The 20,782-nt window shown below is 40.5% G+C and overlaps 2 protein-coding genes across 2 annotated transcripts; both read left to right on the plus strand.

Moving 5' to 3' along the window:
- Window positions 1-5,179: 5,179 nt before the first annotated feature.
- Window positions 5,180-14,135, plus strand: lman1 (lectin, mannose-binding, 1). Its single transcript, XM_040198148.2, has 13 exons — window positions 5,180-5,542; window positions 6,301-6,455; window positions 7,091-7,198; window positions 7,676-7,737; window positions 8,062-8,161; window positions 8,308-8,431; window positions 9,130-9,188; window positions 9,353-9,485; window positions 9,674-9,861; window positions 10,068-10,147; window positions 13,214-13,376; window positions 13,464-13,588; window positions 13,693-14,135. Exons 1-13 carry the CDS (start codon window positions 5,323-5,325, stop codon window positions 13,727-13,729), a joined length of 1,554 nt encoding a protein of 517 aa, XP_040054082.1. The 5' UTR covers window positions 5,180-5,322; the 3' UTR covers window positions 13,730-14,135.
- An 856-nt stretch (window positions 14,136-14,991) lies between these two features.
- Window positions 14,992-20,114, plus strand: cplx4a (complexin 4a). Its single transcript, XM_040198592.2, has 3 exons — window positions 14,992-15,549; window positions 17,024-17,111; window positions 19,085-20,114. Exons 1-3 carry the CDS (start codon window positions 15,386-15,388, stop codon window positions 19,310-19,312), a joined length of 480 nt encoding a protein of 159 aa, XP_040054526.1. The 5' UTR covers window positions 14,992-15,385; the 3' UTR covers window positions 19,313-20,114.
- Window positions 20,115-20,782: the final 668 nt, after the last annotated feature.

Below are 20,782 nucleotides of genomic sequence, written 5' to 3' on the forward strand. Positions count from 1 at the left end.
GTGGCAGCCTTTGCCAAGTCGTACACGTTCTTGTCTGCGTGATTACACCTGTTTGATTGATGCGTATCACTCAGTGTTCAGTGAACTCGTTAAGCTGCACTGCGGTTCACAGAGTAGCACGTGACGATCATCACAACACAGTTATGAATACATCTTTGTGCAGACGTTCACTCGGGGTGGTTAATGTGTGTTGCATTGTTTATTTTTGGACTCAATGCCTGCAATAAGATGTTACACAACAAAATGTTAACATTATTCCTCTCAAAGTTTGGCAATAATGTGAGCCAGTCTCCAGTGATGCACTAACCAGAAAAAAATGTCTGTCACCGTTTTGTGATAACCTGAAACAAACCATTACGTTTAAAACGTGACAAATAAAACGACATCACTGCTGTTGGTTGTCAACCACAATTAACCTTTGCTTCAACATTAATAGTATTACAATTCCAATTGTCATCTCATCGATATCCCAAACTGAAACACATGAGTTAATTCCGTTAACACACCAGATGTCACCTTTACTAAACGCTGAGTCATTGTTGTTTATTTGCTTCACAATCGGCCCATTTTCAGAGAACAGTGCATGTCATGATTCACATTTGATTAAAGAGGGGCCGAAATAAACGTCCTCTGCACATCATTTTAACAAGCTCGGGCCATTTCGTATACAGGGGGGAAAAAACTTGGCAATACATTGCTTCAAAATCCCTTCTGGAAGTAATTAATCACCATCATACAAGGGCAAGCCTTAAAAGATTTCCAATATTTGCTGAAGTGCCCCCTTGTTCCTAATTATATCTCCCTGCTTGTCCCCCCTCATTATTTAGAACTACCCACAAAAAGATTCGACAGTGAATGGCAACACCCTCAGTCTTCTTTCTAGAAAGAAAATGTTTGATAGCAAATGAATGAGTGAGTTACTGTGCTGCGACAAAGGCCTTAATGAGGTAATTTTATTAGTAACGGCTGCCCAGAACTCTTGGAAACTAACAGAGGAAACAAACAGAGAGAGGCAGCATAGAGAAAATTAGTGCTACCTAATTCATTAATTAATGCATTAGTGTGGACAGCAAATTAACTGCCCCAAAAATCCCCCATTCACTGAAGATTGTGATGAGAAAAATACATTGTTGCCCTCCGACGTAATTATAAGACAGTGCCAATTCAATTCTAATGAGGTGAAAGGCACCCCCTTAACATACATCCCCTATTTCCCCCCTCAAAAAGAGCCTGCTCTTGTTGGGGCCTAAGTTTAAGGAAGTATTGAGAGTGAAGGAGACAATAATGAGAGATCGGCCAGGCCTAAAGTGCTTTATGTGCTGCAAGCAGGTAGAGAGGATTGAATGGCCCTCTTTCTGGGACTCCTGGGGGGCCTGTCTTCCCAGCACAACAACACTTGGCCCCGAGAAAAGGGTCCGCTGAGGAGCCTGCAGAGTGAATGGACCTGTGCTGCAGAGGGTCGAACTGAATGGCCTCAAGTTCTTCAATGATTACAAACTATGTTGTGCCAGCCGGGACTACACAAATGCACACGAAAGCGCACACGAAAACGCCACGTAGGCAGCCCTCGGCCTTCCACCTCTCCCGCTCATTGAGTTATCTTTACTCATGCTTTGTCTCCTCTAATTGGAGCTGATGAGAGACTAATTGGTAGCTTTTTTTTTCAACACCCAGTACTTAAGCAACGGCAACCCGAGAGAGGCAGCATGAGCAGAGTTAATGAGAGGCTCTGCACAAATAGAAGCTTTAAAATAGGCCCGTTTCACAGACTGGGAGAAAATGAAAGTTGAGAATATCTTTTGTGTCCCCCTACATCTTTCACTTATGTGCAGGTATCTGAAAAGAAGAGGGAGCGGTGGAGGGCACACAGTGGTTGCCTGAAACGTCGAGCACTTGTGCGCATAAAGGGATCCGTTTTGCATTGTTTGGGGCCCATCGTTTAGTGTGTCTGTTGATAATGAGAAAGGGCCGCTCTTCAAATGAATGTGCCAGAGTCCTTGGTGGACAATAAGTGCCCTCTCTGGGCTGCACCACACTGGACCGTGTTGAAGCAATGGGGAATAAAGGTTCCGTCCTTCTGCATTGTTGAGGGTGAGTGTGTGGCCTATGCGCCCTGAATTGAGCCAGCAAATAAAACAGTCTTTATTGGAAGTGATCATTAAAATCCGTTTAAAAGTATCCTGATCAAAATCTGGTTTAATCCATAATGATTGGGGCTTGTGAATGCACACGCGCGACATTGCTGAATGAAAATCAAACTCATCCAGATGGTAATTTAAACATAAAGATCGTGATCTCCTGGTCCTCCTGCAGGTCCGCGGTGGTGGTAAACTTAAGAGCACAGCTGGTTCAACCGCAGGACATTTCCTTAACATGCTGTCGTCTCAGCTGACATTTTGTTCGTGTGATAATTGACTGCTTTGTGCTTTTCAGGTATGAATAAACACCATGAGGCAACAGGCTTCATTTAACTAAGCCGGGGTGTCACACCGGGGGGGTGACAAGCCACTCTCCCTTTCACCCTGATGTGACGTGGGTAATACAAACATCTTTAGACAGGAACAAGTAGCACAACTGTTATTTGTTTTATCTGCTTTAACATCCAAAATGATGGCTCATGATGGCTTAAAACACCCACAGCAGTTGGAGGTAATACACTTTTAAAGTATGAATTACTGTGGTCGAAATGAATGAAACATATAGAATTATCCACTTCAAACTCCTCGCGGCAAACGAATGCAGATCCAGAATATGTTTGAAATGTAAATTAAACATTAAAAGCTGAAGCTCCAGAAAACTGCAAACCCAACATACGTTTAGCACAGCATCCTATAATTCACTGGCCAAATATTTGTGCTGACTCATGTGATGGGCTATTCACAGTCTCAGTGAACCATTAACATCCTGCAGGTCCCTATTGTCCACCCCTAAATGGAGCCATTAGCATTGCTATTGTTATTTAAATCCTACATTTCCTTACAAAGAGTGTGGTTTAACTCTCTAATGAGGACTTCCTCAAACAAAGAGGAGAGGCCTCTGTTTTCTCTGCTCTTCAAATCCACTGGAAAACTGTTACTTTTCATAATTTTTTGTGTTTTGCATACAAGTAATCATCTTATTTCTGCTTTACTGTACTTGCATTGTCCTGTTCATGATATAATTTTATATCTTAATCGAGATTATGGCCTGGAGATAATTAAGGGTGATCTTTTTATGATACTTCAGGAATCAGGAATCAGGAAACATTTATTAGCCAAAATATGTCAAACATACAAGGAATTTGTCTTGGCGATTAGTGCGCGACAGTAGACAGACAAGACAACAGTGCACAAGTAATAAAGTGATAAGTAATAAAAAAAATGTATTACTAATTAATACTAATTCTTAATTTTTTTCTTTTAAAATGTACACACCTCAAAGTTCCTCTGTTATAGCGAGGAATACAATGACTGCACAGACATAACTATTTAATAGTTTATTTATCTATTTAATAACAATGTAAAACACTACATGGAAACAGTTTGACAAGAAGCAGCAATTCAACGTTCCTGTGATGAAATCATTTTTTCATAATTAGGTTATTCATTCTTTAAAGGGAAACAAATATAGGAAAAGTATATGTATGTGTAAGTTCTGTTTCAGCAAAGACACAAACCAATTTTAAGACAACTTTATCCCTCTGAGTTTTGTCCACCAACACGACAAACTACATAGATCCTTTTTAAGACAGGCACATGCCATTTGTAGTGACATTTTAAAAAGATAAAGAAATGATTTTGACTATTTGACGGTTAACCAGTCGAATAGACCCTCCCCGTGTTCCACGACTATGCTGTAAGTACCACGGCATAAAGAACCTGAGGAAAATCAGTCTCCGCCATGTACCGACCATTTGCCAGAATAGTCAAAGTCTCCAGATTAGTGTCACCACAGAGGCCTGTTTTATTCCGGGGTTCGTTCCTGAACCCGTAATCACAGGCCCTCACAGAAACTGATGCTGCAGCTCCAGTAGGAAGAAGCAGCATTAAAGTGCCTGTAAGCGAGTGATGCATAATTGTGTCATCTCCCGTCTCCCACTGAGGCTTTCAGGCAGCAGTGAAAGCCGCAGCAGCAGCCAGCGCAGCGAGGTCACTTAACCTTTTGCTGACCTCACGCGGGGCGACGAGCGTAGCTGAAAGGACTAAAACCTCAATTAGGATTTTGACATAGCGGATAAGTTTGTTGTTTGTAACAGCGTGGGTCACTGATTGCGATTCAGCTCATTTGTGAATCATGAAGTATGTTTCTGTAATAAACTACACGTGGGCCATGCAGCACTAAACATTTTAACTAAACATATTTAGATAACTTAAATGATTTGAAACCCTTTTTCTAATACTTTATGTATGTTTAATCATGTGGCCCATACACAATTATCACTGCAAGACCATCAATTTTTGTACGAATGACTGGATTAATTTTCTACAGTCTGGTTCCTTGATATTTTGTATACATGTCCTGTTTCTGTTCCTGTTTATTTTATTAAACTGAACTTTATTCAGGAATACACAACATGTGAGCTCAATATAAACTGAAAGAATATAATTATTTAAACTGAGTCACTATGAAATAAGTTTATATTTACCTCAGTGGTAAAAACCATCTAACAAGTTATGTAATTCCTGTCATTGGCGTAAAAGAGGCTCTTTTCTTTTCTTCATCATTCAGGATAGAATATGTTGTCTATATATTGTGTATTTTAATTTTTACATATCTTTACTCCGTTATTGCTTTTGCTCTAGGTAAAGGTTTTGAACAGACTTTCACATTGAATTGAATGGAAAAATGTATGAAAACCTTTGACTGGTACCAAAAAATCTCTTTACGGCATTCTATTTTGGAAGTAAAAAAGAAATGAAAGGCTTCACCTTGGGCTTTGGGAAATTCTGATTGTTTTTTTCTCTATTTTCATAGATAGTTTCTTTAAGTGTTATTATTAGTAGAAATTGTTAGTGTTACACTAGCATTTGTAGAAGTGTTATGATATTTAAACTGTTGCCAATAGCTTAGTGCTATCAGTCTTCCACGGTCACAAGTTTTAGGATCAGCATTAGCAATAGTCCAAAATACTGTTCATTTTTTGTTTGCTAAAACGTCAAATGCAATGTCAATGTCTGGCATTTTATCGTGTCAGCTGTTTAGCTGTAACCTTAAAAAAACCCCGAAGATAAACAGAGAAAACGACCAAAAAAAATCCTGACCAATCAGAAACCGCCCTGTTGGCCCTACAGACTTCCCGTCATGCTCTCGGTTCCAGCGCTACGTCAGCAGTGATACAGAAACATGGCGGTGTCCACAGCACAGCGCCCAACTGCCAGCGCGCGCGCGTTGACATTAACTTTTCTCACCGCGATAATACTTAACCGCGGCGTCGCTGACGTCTCCCCCGGTGCCTCCGCGTCAGAAGAGCTTCCCCATCGCCGATTCGAGTACAAATACAGCTTCAAAGGACCGCACCTGTCTCAGCCCGACGGCGGCATCCCGTTTTGGATCCACAGTGGAAGTAAGTTTCCAGCTGTCAACGTCTCGGAGACTCTCCGAACGCACTCGAGTTGCCTTTTTTCTTACCGCGGCGGGGTTTTCGGTGACGTTTGGAGGGTTTACAGCTGTTCAGAAATGACACTAGGGTTTTCTCTTTGTCCATTCAAAACCGCAACAGGAGGATTCATTCATTTAAGTAGCCTAGCTGTAATGCCAGGTTTTATTGTCCTATTCAAAACGCGTCCCGGGTGGATTTAAAGCAGACGGGTCTATTCACAGTCAGAAGTGTTGAACTTTCCTCTCGCCAAAATGGGCCTTTGGATTCTTGCGTCACCCAGTGAGTTGTTCACTCGCTGATATGAGCAGCCGCTTTCCCCCTTTAAGCAGCATTCACATAGCTGCACCAAAACGTCATCACTCTGCACCTCTATAGCCTACTCTATACTGTACATACGTGTGCAACTGGCCTCAAACACCAGGGACCTTTTGACAACATCTCCAACTCCAATCTCTCTCCAACCGCCGCCACCAGTTTTTCCCTCAACCTAACCAAACCGTAATTGCTCACAAACATTATCCAAGATACAACGATATGAAACTGATAAAAAGCAGCACGTGATGAGTCTTTTCATTCCCGTTTCAGCGCTAGCATATGTTAACTTGGATGCAGATGAGAGGGTGTGTTAACCGGGATTAATACGCTGTTATTGTCATGGAAACGATGGTAACATCTTACTAAAATCCTGCGGATTCTGTCCATTTCTCCTCTCCCCATTCAAGATGCCATCCCCAGCGCAGACCAGGTGCGCATTACGCCGTCCCTCAGGAGCCAGAAGGGCTCCGTGTGGACAAAAAACAAAGTCAACTTCAACAGCTGGGAGGCCGAGGTGACCTTCAGGGTGTCTGGACGGGGCCGGATGGGAGCAGACGGTTTGGTGAGAAGCGGTGACGTGTCTGAACCATCTGCACAACACTGAGCCAACGTTCATTAAACATTATTTATTGTTTGCCGTGAATTCGATGTCCAAACTTTCTTACTTTTGACTGTTATGTTTCGTGCAGCCAGACCATCTAAGTGAAATTGGTCAAAACATATTCATAGTCCCAGTTAGGCTGCAGCTCTACTGTTATGATGCTCAAATCCTAATCCACACAACCTTCCAGTTTACACTTAATCCACAACCTAACACCCAAATCATCACCTACCTCATAATTGATGAATAAACCAACCTATGTGTAACATATGTGGCAATAAATGGCTTCTGATTAAAAGTCACTTGTAGTGAGAGCTGAGAATTACCAAATTATGTCACAACATTTAAATAAGATACTGCTTACCTGTCCGATGATATCTGATATAAAAAAACTTTCATTCGATGGTCATTTCATTCTTTTTTAGAGGCGTGTAAGATCAAAACACATAAGCACCTTTAGTATTTACTCCCACGTTCACCACTGACCCGACTTATTTGTTGCCCGACCTGAAAGAGAGCGATTGAAAGAGTGCATTTGTAATTGTTTTGGGCTTTAGTTTTGTTGACGCAGAAGCTAACTCCCATTTTACCATCAGGCCGTGTGGTTCACCACCGATCAAGGCCTCGACGGCCCAGTGTACGGCGCCGCCGACATGTGGAACGGAGTTGGAATCTTCTTCGACTCCTTTGACAACGACGGAAAGGTCAGTGTTTTTTAAAAAAAATGTAAAGGAGTGTTCCTGAAAGTACGTCGTGGGAAGCTTGTTCAAACTGGGAATCTGTTTTATCGTCATTAACAGGTTTAGTCAAAGAGGAAAAGAGTTAAGAATATAAATATGATGATCTGTGCACATTTAGCAACATGAAAGAAAAAAAACCTTTTGTTTAAACCTTTGAGACATTCACATGTTTATTATGAATGTTAATTTAAATACTTTTTACTTTACATGAATAAATGTTATGTTAATTTTTCATAACTGGATAGAAGTATATGCATCTACCTAAATAGGTAGTTAAATACATAAAATTTAAAACAAATATTTTCGTAGGTCTGAATATTTCTGTGTATTTCAGGTATGGGATTAATATTAGAAAATGAGATTATAGGAAAGCAAAGCTACCTCTGGTCCTCCGATGAACCAAAGGATTAATTTCCTTGTTTTCTTCCATCTTCGTTCCAGAAAAATAACCCAGCTATAGTTGTTGTGGGAAACAATGGAAAACTTGTTTATGACCATCAAAAGTAAGTAGACTTTTTTTTTTTATGCTTTCCTCAGACGTCATCACCAACTCAGATTTTAACTACTTAAAGAAGATTAGGAAATATGATTATATTTGCTTGGAAAGTAAATAATCCTCCATCTTTCCTAATCTCCCTCGGGCCAGTGAAAGCTTTAAATCACTTTTCCAATGCCATTTCAGTCAATCTTAGATTTCACACTGTTTACCACTAAACATGTAAACACAAAAACATACATTCATGTTAGTCACTTATTTAATAAACTCCTTTGAGCGCTGCGCGGAATGCAATTGATGAAATTGCTCTGAAATGGTTGTTTTGATCCAGCGACGGCACCACGCAGGCCCTCGGCACGTGTTTACGAGACTTCCGCAACAAACCCTATCCCGTCCGGGCCAAAATCACCTACTACAAGAAGACGCTGACGGTAGGAGAACACGCGGGACAGCGCTTTTTTTCCCCCTTTTCGGAAACTAAGCCGTCCCCGGAGAGAATAAAATAAAAGTTGTTACGTCACGCGGGTCCGTTGCTCAGCGCAGTCGGCGGTAATCGTCGTTCCGCCTTCCTCCTCAGGTGATGATCAACAATGGTTTCACTCCTGACAGAGACGACTATGAGTTCTGCACAAAGGTGGAGAACATGGTGCTCCCCAGCCAAGGCTTCTTCGGCATTTCGGCCGCCACTGGTGGCTTAGCAGGTACGGTTCAAGCCTCTGTGTGGAAAATCCCTCAAGTTGTGAGTTAAATGTGGGTTTTGAGTAAATCTCTTAGTCCTAATTAAAACGGTTGTCCCTCTTGAGCCACTTAGAAAGCCGACTAATTGGCTGATCTTAAGACGAGCCGAGGTGGAGGCCCAGACAGGCTGAGCCGTGGTTATTCCCAGTACGGACGATGGAATAGATAAAAACAGCAGCATTTATGAACTTGTATTTTGTTAAAGGAAGAAATATGTCAATACAATGATTTCATCATTTCATTTTCTGATTTCCATAAGTTTATTTCTCCATTTCCTGTATGATAAAACAAGATGTTATCGGTGTATTTTAACACTTTCACACTACAACCATTATTAATCTCAAAAAATATTTTAAAATTACATTACCCCAATATTGAGGTTTTACAATTACGTTGTGTTAATGTCATTAATGGTAATTTGTACACTACTGTTCTTTTTACTGACCTTCTATTGCAAAAGAAGGTAGCTGATATTCGCGCTGTTGTAAAAAAGATATTACCAAGTTACTCTGTGATTGCCATGACCCCAGTTTCTCTATTTACCCCAAATTATAAGCACAATAAAACACTACCATCTTGTAGCCATGTTACCAATTTAAAGTGCTACCATGATTTAAAATATGTCGTCCTGTTGTAACTCAGAATTCCTTTTCTCCATTAGATGACCACGATGTTTTGTCCTTCTTGTTGTTTGGACTCTCTGAGCCGGGCCAGCAACCGGTAACTACATTTTACTGGAGCCCCTGACGCTCTTAACAATCCCGTGTTCGGCTCTTTTGTAGCTGTGTGTCTGTGAGTGCGCATGCATGTATGTGCACAAGTAGCCTAAGCACAGCCGTCTATTGAGTTCACAGACGTTTTTTTATTTGTCTCTCCCACTGAAGCCCCCACCCGATTCCGAGATTCCTAAAGAAGAGAAGGACAAGTACCAGGAGGAATTTCAGAACTTCCAGCAAGAGCTGGACAAAAAGAAAGAAGAGTTTCAGAAAGAGCACCCGGACGTCCAAGGAGAGCCATGTGAGTTCTCCCAAATCAGAGAGACGTCATGAACAGAAACTTTCTTTCTTTACTGTTTTATATAATCTGAACAAGCAAGGTTACATTGCTCACATGAAGCACTAAAAAGGCACAAAAGTCACCTGAATACCTCAATAAATGTTTGCAGATTTGATTTGAACTGCTCCAAATCTTTGCTCCCTCTTCAGTCGAGGACTTGTACGAGAGCGTGAGTGACCGGGAGATCCGTCAGGTGTTTGAGGGCCAGAACCGGATCCACCTGGAGATCAAACAGCTCCACCGGCAGCTCGCCATGATCCTGGACGAGCAGCGGCGGTACGTTTCCGTCCTCTCCGCCGACGTCCTCAAGAAGGGGACCAACGCCGAGTCGGGACAGGTGAGCGCGTCGACAGACGGATGCACACAATACGCCACGATGGTACACGTGGTCATGTTGACGGGAATGCTGATTTAGTCTTTTTTTTTTATCCTCCACGTTTTATGTAGTTTACATTTTTTAGATTTCAACCGACGTTTTAGTCTCGTTTTTTGGGGGGGGGTTTTGAAGAAAGTTCATGAGGTTCTGTTGCCTTTCTCTTTCAGCTGGATACCGCCGGTCAACAACAGTTGGGCTCCATCGTAATCACCCAGCAGGAGGTTCTCAAAAACCTGAATGAGCTGAGGTAAGTCACAGCAGGGTCACAGTTGTTGACGGCTGTCTTTAAAACCACTGTTGTTGTTGCAACAAACATAAAGAGAGATCCGTGATGCTACCATGAAAAACAAGGGATATCCTGGCAGTTAAATCCCTTAAATCATATTTAATCTCAGTGGTTGCAGCATCACAGGTGTCTTCAAGACTGATAATCCAAATGCAGTCAGTCAGTCAGTCACATGCACGTTCCCACATCGATGCTTCATTTACACCTCTAACGTTTATAAGCAACTTAAACTTTTGCTTTTGTTTTTATTATACCGTTTTTATCGGGAAGATTATTCTACTAGGAGATTGATATTTACAAAGAGGGGGAACCAACACAAAACAAAAACACAGAGCGGCGGTGAAACAAGTTATTTGAAAAGCAAAGAAAACGCGTAACAACGAGGAAGCTCAACAGCACATTAGTATTACTACTCTACCTTTTAATCAAAACAACAACAAACTGTACAAAGATGTAAATAATAATAATCAAGGTAAGTAAAGAAAATGAATTTGACCTTCCTTACAAAATGGTATCAAACCAAATGAAAATGATATCATTGCTGAGCCATACAGCATTATATTGTAATATCCAGATGTAATCTTCTTTTTCTCCTTCCTTAATTATATTTATTGTCTGCTTACCACTGTGAGGAGATCCTGAGCAGCTTTTTAATGCCAAGATAATACAGCTTAAAAGAGATTTCATGATGGTGTGCCTTCCTTGACGGTTTGACTTTGGTACTTGTAGTTAGTAAGCCTGATGAGGTGTTCAAAAAATAATGTATTAGTGTTTAGAGCTCGTGTCTTGTGCTTTTCTGTTGCCGGCCTAAGGTGCTTGTAGGCTTAGTCATTGTGAGCATTCAACAGACTTAAAAACAATGTCCTCTTCAAAACCCTGCTCATACATTTGTGGGGGGATTTAATGAATGTTTTTTTTCTCTTTCACCAATAATTAATTCATGAATGATCCAATTAGTCATCTTATTTATTTCTAGTCAACCTTTTTGGACTCCTATGTTCAGCTTTTAATTAATATAAGCACTTTGCCCCCTTTTTTAATAGTCACCGTCTGAATGGCTACGTTGCGTCTTATTTATTCAATAAGGACATGTTTGTCCTGTGGCCGCACTTCCACAGTGTGTCTTAATTTTAACGCACCATCTGCATTAAGAATTAATCAGAATCGCAAGATATTAAAGATTTTATTCTATGTAACATTAATCTCTCAGCCTCGTGTGTCATAAAGGAACCAAGCCGTTGATATGCCCTCAATCCAACACGACATTCATCCTCAAATACATGATTTTCTTTATTATATTTGCTGACCCTTGACACACATGGACCCCAGACTCTCACTTACGTGTCTCATTTGCTAATTATACCCAAGTGATTTATATTGAATAAACGGCAGGAAAAGTCCAGAGTTTGTGCAACGAGTCAACTTGCAGGAAACTCATTGTGACGGGTGAGCTGATTGACGCCCTGGCAAAAGGCTGAGGCCGCTCCATCTAATGTGCTAATGTGAGCAACTGATCTGTATTACTTAGTAGATTAAGCTCTCCCGTTTATCCCGGCCCATCTTTTAAACACAGAGTTTATGATAGGACCTCATCTCAGACTCCAAGGAGGGCTTTCTGCTCATAAATAGGTCACTTGTAGCAGATGAAGATTAGATAAAGGCTTTAATAAATGCTCACTTACTTTCTCAAGGGAGCCCCCCCGCCCCCCACCCCCCTCCTCTCTGTGAAGTAAATTAGATTTTGTTTATATGTCATCCTTGTCCATCCTTTCAGACCTCGGCCATGTGGCAAAGCAAGAAAAGGCCACCGTCTTAGCAGCGTTTGGCCCTTATCAGATTAGTAGTCTTTAAATACATCTGTCGTACACAAGCAAAACACGCTTTACCTCCAATTGATTTCCTGTCACAATCCTCTCCCTCGGGGCCTTCCTTTCATTTGTCATGTCACTTTTTTCTTCCTAATCGTCTTAGATGTGTTTAAGATGATAAGGGAAACTTATTGCTTTCTCCTTTTAAGCAATCAGCGTTAAGAAATTTCATTTTGGGGGGAAATATGATCCAGGCTTAGAAGTCGTGATTCTCTCCTGAGAATGGTTTACACTGTATTTCATTCACTAATGAAATTGAAAGTGAAGGATACAGATCTTACATTTTATAATTGGTGAATAATGGTTTTTAAATTTGCGGTGAATGATATCGGCAAATATTGGAGACATAAGCAGACAATAGTGTAAAGCAAACGTAAATTCTGCTCTTTTGAATCTCAGACATACTTAAAGGAGAAGTTTAACCATCTTGAGTCTTTGTTGGTTGCCTGGCAACCTCTCAATGAGGCCAGGAATTAAGGTTTTTGTACATTTAAGCAATTAAGTACATTTAAGGGATTTGTTGAAACTTTTGTCAGATCCAAACTGCCAAAACTCACATATGAACATAAAGTAAACCAATAATAAAGTGTATGTATATTAGCTCTACTTTTACTTGTAATCGATTTTGGAAAGATTTACAGCTTCTTCCCGAAAAAATGGTACGATATGTTTATGATGACGATATCCATTTGTTTCCTCTTCATATTCCTTCCCACTTTTAAATTTTTTTTTTTATTCTTTTAGCCTGATGACTAGACTGGAGATAGCGCTCCTCCGCGGTCTGTTTCTTTACCTCCTGCACTTGTAATCTGTTGTAAGAACATGTTTTCATGAGGGATTAATTCAGCAATCGTGACCTCTTTTATCGGATGGTAATTTTGACTGTTTTTCAAACTTTGACAATATGTAGCCTCCAGTGAATGGGGATTAAGGGATTAATTTTGGACAATTTGTATTACTGTAAATAAATGATACCACACAGCATATTCATCTTATGTTTCCCAACATAGACCGAAATTGTCAAAAGTAAACATTTGAACTACATTTCAGAGATATTTATTTGATATTAAAACAGCTTCTATCATTTCAGTCCTTCGGGGGAAAGCAGCTGAAGCATTAAGGCTATTTGTCAGGACTTGTCCTCTCTTTGTCCCCGCAGAACCTCCTTTCACGAGTCCCTGAAGCAGATCAGCTCGTCCCAGCACCAGGGCAACGCCGGCGGCATCGGAACCTACGAGACCATTCAGCACTTCAACGACATCAAGGAGCACCTGCACACGGTCAAACGGGACGTGGATCAGCTGATCCAGCGGAACCCTCAGGTACGTAAGCCAGCGTGGAGACGGCACTCGGCAGAGTAGATCCCTGTTATCTCTGTTATATGTGTGTGCGTTCCTTTTCACCCGTAGAATCCAGCTGAGAAGATAGTGAAGTGCCCCGAGGCGCCTCCCGTGCCCGCCTGCTTATCCACGCTTCACTTTGTGATCTTCATCGTCGCCCAGTCGGTCCTGTTCTTCTGCTACATCATGTACAAGTAAGACGTTGTTTATTTAGATTCAGCGCGAGTTATGCAACGTAAGAAATAGAAATGAAGTCAACTAACGCTTTGTGTCTCTGTGTCTAACGTTTCTCTCGCAGAAGTCAACAAGAAGCAGCAGCAAAGAAGTTCTTTTGATGAAATCCAGCATGTTTTTGTTCATTTTCTTTTTTGATTATTTCCAGATTGTAAGTTATTGTACTTGAAAGTTTGTTTTAATTAATGACAGATTTTTAATTTGATCAGTAAATCTTTGCGTATGAATGCTCTTGTGAGACCTCTGGATTTCCAACATGATGTAAAATTATCCTTGCAGTATTTTTGGAAGGTCGGATCCTTTTTTGAGTTTGCTTTCAAAAGTCAAAATCTGCCACCAAACCGTATCGTGAAACTGAAATAACAAAAAAACCTGTGTTTTCAAATGTGCAATTTTGTATAAAAAATGAACCATTTGTTGAAGAAACCTCAGAGCAGGAGTCTGCTTCCGTTTGCCTTGTCAGGATCTGACGTATGCTGAACAATTTACATAAACAGAAGACCCCAATCACTGCGTGGCGTCTGCTTATTTCATCATGGGGGACACGCCTCCGAATAATTACGCTTCCATCTGTATTTAATTTCTCATTATTCCATCCTACAGATGTGTAACTACTGTCAAGTCAAATGACGTTTACCAAGCAACACTCAAGTTTTATATTATAACCAACTGTGTACATCCAAGGGGATTTTGCTTTTTGTGTCCTGTAGCTCAATAAGTGACTACAAAGCCTTCTAAAAGTTTTTTCATGAACACTTAAATTCCCCTAATCTGCCCACAACTTTAAATTTAACTACATTACAGTAAAAGCAATGACGTTTTTGAAGCTGGAACCATTTGGGTTATTTTTATATTGAAATTGACATGATTATCAAAATGGTTGATAATAAATCTTGACTCAACCAATTTATAAAACTCAATTCATGTCAGAACATCAAAATTTAAAATCTCTTAATTTTGCTAATTTTTGATAAATCTTGATCAAGTAACAGACTCAAGCTGTAACATGCAACTAAACTTAACACATTAGCAGACATACGGGTTGCAGATGGGCCTTTCTGACTGCATAATAATATCAGGTTAATCCACAACTTCACCGGAGCTCAGAGATAACCATGCAGTGATAGGCTGAAATGTCTCCTCCCCGTCCCTCATCCCCCTGTCAATCATCCCCGTCAATCATCCTCCCACTGAACAATAGCACGACCTTAACGATGGCCCCAGTGGGGGGATGAACAAGACTGTAATCCCACTTCTCTCTCTCCCTCTCTCTCAGCAGCGTAATCCGCACTTGGGCCAGTCGGTATTTTACTAATATGATTAAGCAGCAGTGGGCGGATGGTGTATATGTTTGGCCCCAAACGGAGGACAGCCATCTCCAAAAGAAGACGCGCGATGAGTGCCATACCTCCAAAACGAAGCACAAAGTGTGAGAATCAATAAAGTGAAAGATGAAACAATGGTCCGCATGATTTAAAAATAGACAGAAAACCGGCCATCTGCCTCTAAGCATAGTGGAGCAGGGAGGATTAAATCCAGATTATGGCCGCTGTGTGTGTGTGTGTGTGTGTGTTCTCGTCAGTGTGTCCTTGGCTCTATAGACAAGCAGCAGGTTAGCTAGAGAGCTACCACTGGATTTGACAGCTAAAGGAAGCCGAACCCGGTGGGCGCCATAAGGGGAGCGAGCGTCACACTTTCACTTTTTAAAAAGATATTCGCGCACCGTCGCCGAGTGAACAGCCCCACGGCAACTCAAGATGGCTTTCTTGATCAAGAGCATGATTGGGAACCCCCTGTCGGGCATCGGCCTCGGTGGTGGGGGAGACAAGGAAGAGGAGGCCACCCCCACAGATCCGGCCAAAGCAGCGGGGATGACACGCGAGGAGTATGAAGAGTACCAGAAACAGGTGGTGGAGGAGAAGTAAGTAGTGACTTGGACGGAGCTCCTTTTTGAATTGATGCCATTGTTCCCAAGGGAAGCGGTGCGGAAGCAGAACTTGCAATCTGACCTTGAAGAACTGCTTGGTACTCCTCCGTTTACCGCCGGCGCTTTTCCACTACCATGTATTTCAGCCAAAGTCTTAGCTGAATGCAAACATTTTTTCACATCATATACATGTATTGTTTGCACACGGTGAGCAAGATGTGCGTTTTTTATTCGTCTGCTGCAGAAGGTCACAGCACAGTGGATTTGTGTTTTACATAATGACCCACTGAGGCCAACGCTCGTGCCTGAATCAATAATCTCCCATAATCTGTCATCTATTTCTGCGTCAAGAACAATGATGTGTGACACTTTTTTTAGTTGGAAAAACAAACAAGCGTTTGTAAACGGGCTGTTTGATTTGCAGCTCGAACACGTTGCATTTTGGGAAGAAAATATAATATAAAACGTGATACACTAAAAAGCTATGATTGAGCAAAATTATATTTATTTATCTATTTTATTTCAATCTCCATTTGAGGAAGAAACATGGTCAATGACATCATTTTAAAAGATGGACATTTGTGACGGAGTATTGCAGCATCAAGCAGATCCTGTATTGCATAACAAGATTAATCCAGGCTCACCACTCTTCTGTTTGGCAAATGACCACATTTTGAACAAATCAAATTTTAGAAAGAAATTGAAATGTCAGAACATGAAAGCTCTTCTAAAAAATCTGCATCACTATCTGTAAAGCGTGTCAAACTAACAGCAGTTAGTTTGGACCCCCGTCCACTGTGTTTTTGTCTCAGCGCAGTTCAAGTCTCGGTCTCTGAGCTCGATTTCCAATCTGCCTGCGTCAGTGTGACCTGATAATCCCATTTTTAATTAGCTGAGGGAAAGTACGAAAATACGCAGGTTCAAGACTCACGGTGGAGGATAAACGTTTGCTTTGGTTGCTTGATTTAAAGATTAAAACTAGAATCACTTACACTTTCTATAAGCCTGAGATGTTGCCAACACTGACCTCGCAACAACATTTCATTTAATGTGAAACACACCAGAGTTTGTTATATTCCACGAATCCAGAAGAAAGTCACTATCAGTTGTTATTGAAGTTATTCAATTACGAAGGAAAAAAATGTTCATGGACACACTAAAGATTTCAGAGTTCTGTAATCTCTTTCGGAGACTGCAAATAACCGAACAAAACATGGAATTTGTGTTGAGCTCGATTGTCTCTCTGTTATTCCTGAGATGACGCTGATGTGTTTACATGAACAAAACAGCATAATATTTTTCATGGCAATCCAAATGCTTATTATGCTGCTGTTGATCCACTGATGAGAACAAAAGGTCTTCACGTTCCACCTTGCTAGTATTTTCTTGCAGCTTATCCCCTTTGTATTGTGTACATTTTTTTTAAAAAGGATACTGCGTCAATAATATATGTGTTTGTTCATGTCAGGATGGAGCGGGATGCAGATTTCTTACACAAGAAGGCAGAAAGGGCCACATTGAGGGTGTGCCTCAGAGAAAAATACAGGCTGCCAAAGGTAAATACTTTTTATTCATACAGTTGTGTAATTAATAGTTTAGAATTTCATGTATTAATAAACCCTCATTTATAGCACCACAAAGACATAAAGTTATTACATCAAATAGTTAATAACACACTATAGTTGTAGGTGGACAGAAAAGCATTTTTAAATACCAATTATAACTTTCAATATGAAGACGTGTTTTATATTAATACTAAATCTATTAACTCTATTTTACCACGTTTTCATTCATTATCTGTTCATACGGTGGCCTCCTCACATGCATCATTCTTGATAAATAAACACTTATATCTGCTTCCATTATAAACATATAGATGCTTCAATTCAACACTTTCTGCATCAAGTGATTGTTTTTGTTTACATCATTTCGCCCAGTGCTCATTAACAGCCATGAGGGAAAGCGTGGTCAGGTGACGGAGCTAGTGCTCTCCAAATAGACGCTTCGTGGTTTCGGTTATCTTTACTTAACAGCGCCACTTGGCAGCGGCAGCTCGGGCGGCAGGAGGCGGACGCCATGCCAGTAGATTAGTGGGAAACAGGAAGACGTTGGCCCGTGTGGCCCGTGTGTCCCGTGTGTCCCGTCCTGCGCCTTGAGTCTTACGGGGCTAAGTGCTGGCGAGCAGGTGTCCCAGGCTCATTAGGCTGAACTGGCTTTAAGCAAAGAGCTACACCCACTGTGGTGGATGTAACGCGCCACGCTGAACGCTTTCAAAGGCCCGATAGAGACAAACAAGCTGTGATGGAGGGAGCGAATAAGGTATGTGAGTGTGTTTTGTTAGCGATCCACAGACCGTGGGCAGTTTCGAGTTTGTTCTATTCAGGTGAATTATTCTAGAGGTGAAAATCTTGCTTGTGAAGAATTGTTTGTGTTTTTGGCATTTAATTCATAATCAATAGTGTTTGCATGACGCGCTAGTTTGAAAGGACAAACGACAAAGTGACTTTAAAAGAACCCGGATGTGCATTTTAAGTGGGTTTTGAAATTAAGGCACCTAAAGGGATCTTGTTGTGTTGAGTCTTTCGGTTGAGTAAAGGCAAGTTGAGAACACACCTTCACGCCATCGAGAGAAAGTTAGAATAAATAATAAGGATATGTATGTGTGAGTAGAAACCGTGAGTTGTTGCCGTTCGTCTAATGGAATTCGAGTCTCGTGCAACGTAAGAGAAGATATCTTTAGACTATCGTTGGGAGATAATCCCACGGCTTGAAGTTTAAAGCGGTCCCAGTACACTGCCTGACTAGATACTAAGTGATTAGATTGAGTCTGTCTGAAGGACTTTAAACGTGGCATTTCTACGACGCAAAAGACACTTGTAAGTAAAGTCAAAGGAGACTTGAATCTTCTTCGTAAAATGTCCAGTGCAGGTACTCGAATGTGGATGATATTCAAATAAAGACCAATGTAGTGCATCTTAAAGCACTTTAATATGCTCCAGTCGAACTGAGGTAACAGGTGACAGTAATTCAAACATTGGTTCAGGGATTAGGTTTAAATTGAGTTCATCTATATGTGGTCATATACATATATATGTTGTTATTTTGTGTTTTTTAAGTGAGGCAGACAGACAATCCTGGAAAAGCCTTCAAGTCAGCCTTCAGTTGGTTTACTTTGCCAAATTAAATATAATATTTTACAATATTATTATATTTATTATAAATATTTGAAATATATATTTGTCATAAATATTATAAATATTTTCTAATATAGAAAAAGAAATAATGAATCTAAAAAGGTCTCAAATATCCACCGTATTTTAATCTCAAAAAGAAAATGCTGTGACTTGTTTCATTTGGATGTTGGAAATAACAACTATATGTGGATGATACAGAGACATCTTTCAATTGCATGTGTGATTGCAAAGCAGGAACCACTGTGGCTTTCAAGGATTTCAAGTCCGCCTGAACCCAAAAATCGTGTCTGCGTGTCCGGGCTCTGACCATGTTTCCTCCCCGATGTCGCCCGCAGAGTGAGCAGGACGAAAACATGATCGAGATAGCCGGGGACGACGTGGACGTGCCCGAGGAGCTGCTGAAGATGGTGGACGAGGACGCCACGGAGGAGGAGGGCAAGGACTCCATCATGGGCCAGTTTCAAAACTTGCAGAACATGGACATGGACCAGCTGAAGGAGAAGGCCTCGGCAACCGTCACCGAGCTCAAGACCAAAGCAGAGGAGAAGTGCTGCGTCATGTGACCAGTCAGAGAGGGTCTCCTGCGTTTGAACGCCGAAGAAGAGGAAGAGGAAGCGCATGGCACAATTCATTTCAAACACTTCCTGGGAACCTGCAGACTGAGCTGTGTTAATAAATGTGGGATTCGGTTACAACAAAGTATTCACTAGGAAGGCATAGAAACGCGTGTTCAGGTCATTACGTCTTCCATGGATGCTTTGTAACGTCTCCCTGCTAGAGCGTCCCTGAACGGATAGTCATTTAAAACGTAATCTTTGCAGTAAACTGAAGATGATTCGATTACAACCTGCGACCGTTTTCTTAGTATAAGTGAGGTTCACAAGACAATGACATGTGATGTCATGTTCACTCTTTCTGTTTGTTGTTAAATGCAACGGCTAAGTCTCTAAAAACTCAGTCAAACAAATCACAATGAAACCTCCTCCACCCCGACAACAAAAAAAAACGTATGTGAGTTAAAACTTATCCTGTGTGAGTGTTTAAACTTTCCTTTTGTTTTGATGGTGATGTGATTGGTATGTGATCTTTGAATTAGCTATGACGTTAACTTTCTTTTTCTTTTGGTGTTATTAAAAGGATGTGATGATTTATTTTGAATTTCCTCATATACACATTTCGGGTGTAATAGAAGCCGTTGAGCCTGAAACTGTGATATATGTATATTTTGCATATTGGCTAAAATCAATACTTTAAATATGGAATAATTTCTTTAAAAAGGAAATCCATTATCATAAATACTGATGAAACATATGGAGAAGTTGTAAATATTCTGTTCAAATAAAGATGTATATTAAATACGTGAAATATCTAAAGTCATAGTGACGTTGGTTGGTCATGATACACGTTCAAAGTCTAGTATGTCATAAACAATCCTGAAATAATATTAATAATAATATGTAGACAAAAGACTGATACAAGTCTATCATGTCAGGAAAATAATAAGTCATACGTTAGTATATAATTATTAAAATCTGTGAAAATACTATTCAGTATACAGAAATATATTTTTTCAGTAAGGATGACTGTTGAGAAATTACATAAAACAACTATGATAAACTAAGAAAATGTCACGGTATGAGCGTGTAAAGAAATGGACGGAAAAAACTAATTAGTTTAATTTATCGTAAAATTGAATTACAAGAGTTTTATGTTAGTATTTCATCAAATGTATAAATACAATATAAATCTATAAAACATCATAGTTAAGTACGTCCTAAAAGTCACACAAAGGTCCTCGTTTAGTATTTGAGGAAGAAATGTGTCGTCCGTGGATCGAGCAGGATGAGAACTGAGACAGCGAGGACGAGGACGCACAGAGGACAATGACAAGGACCGGTCTCAACATCGCAGAACATGGACCAGGTGAAGGAGGAGGAATCCTCCGTCATTCATTTCCACACTTTCTTGGGATCTGCAATTCAGTTACAACCAAGGACAAAGTATTTCCTTTAAAAGACAAGTGATCTCTCTGA

The sequence above is a fragment of the Gasterosteus aculeatus genome, chromosome 14 (assembly GCF_964276395.1).
Source record: "Gasterosteus aculeatus chromosome 14, fGasAcu3.hap1.1, whole genome shotgun sequence".
NCBI classification, from domain to species: Eukaryota; Metazoa; Chordata; class Actinopteri; order Perciformes; family Gasterosteidae; genus Gasterosteus; species Gasterosteus aculeatus.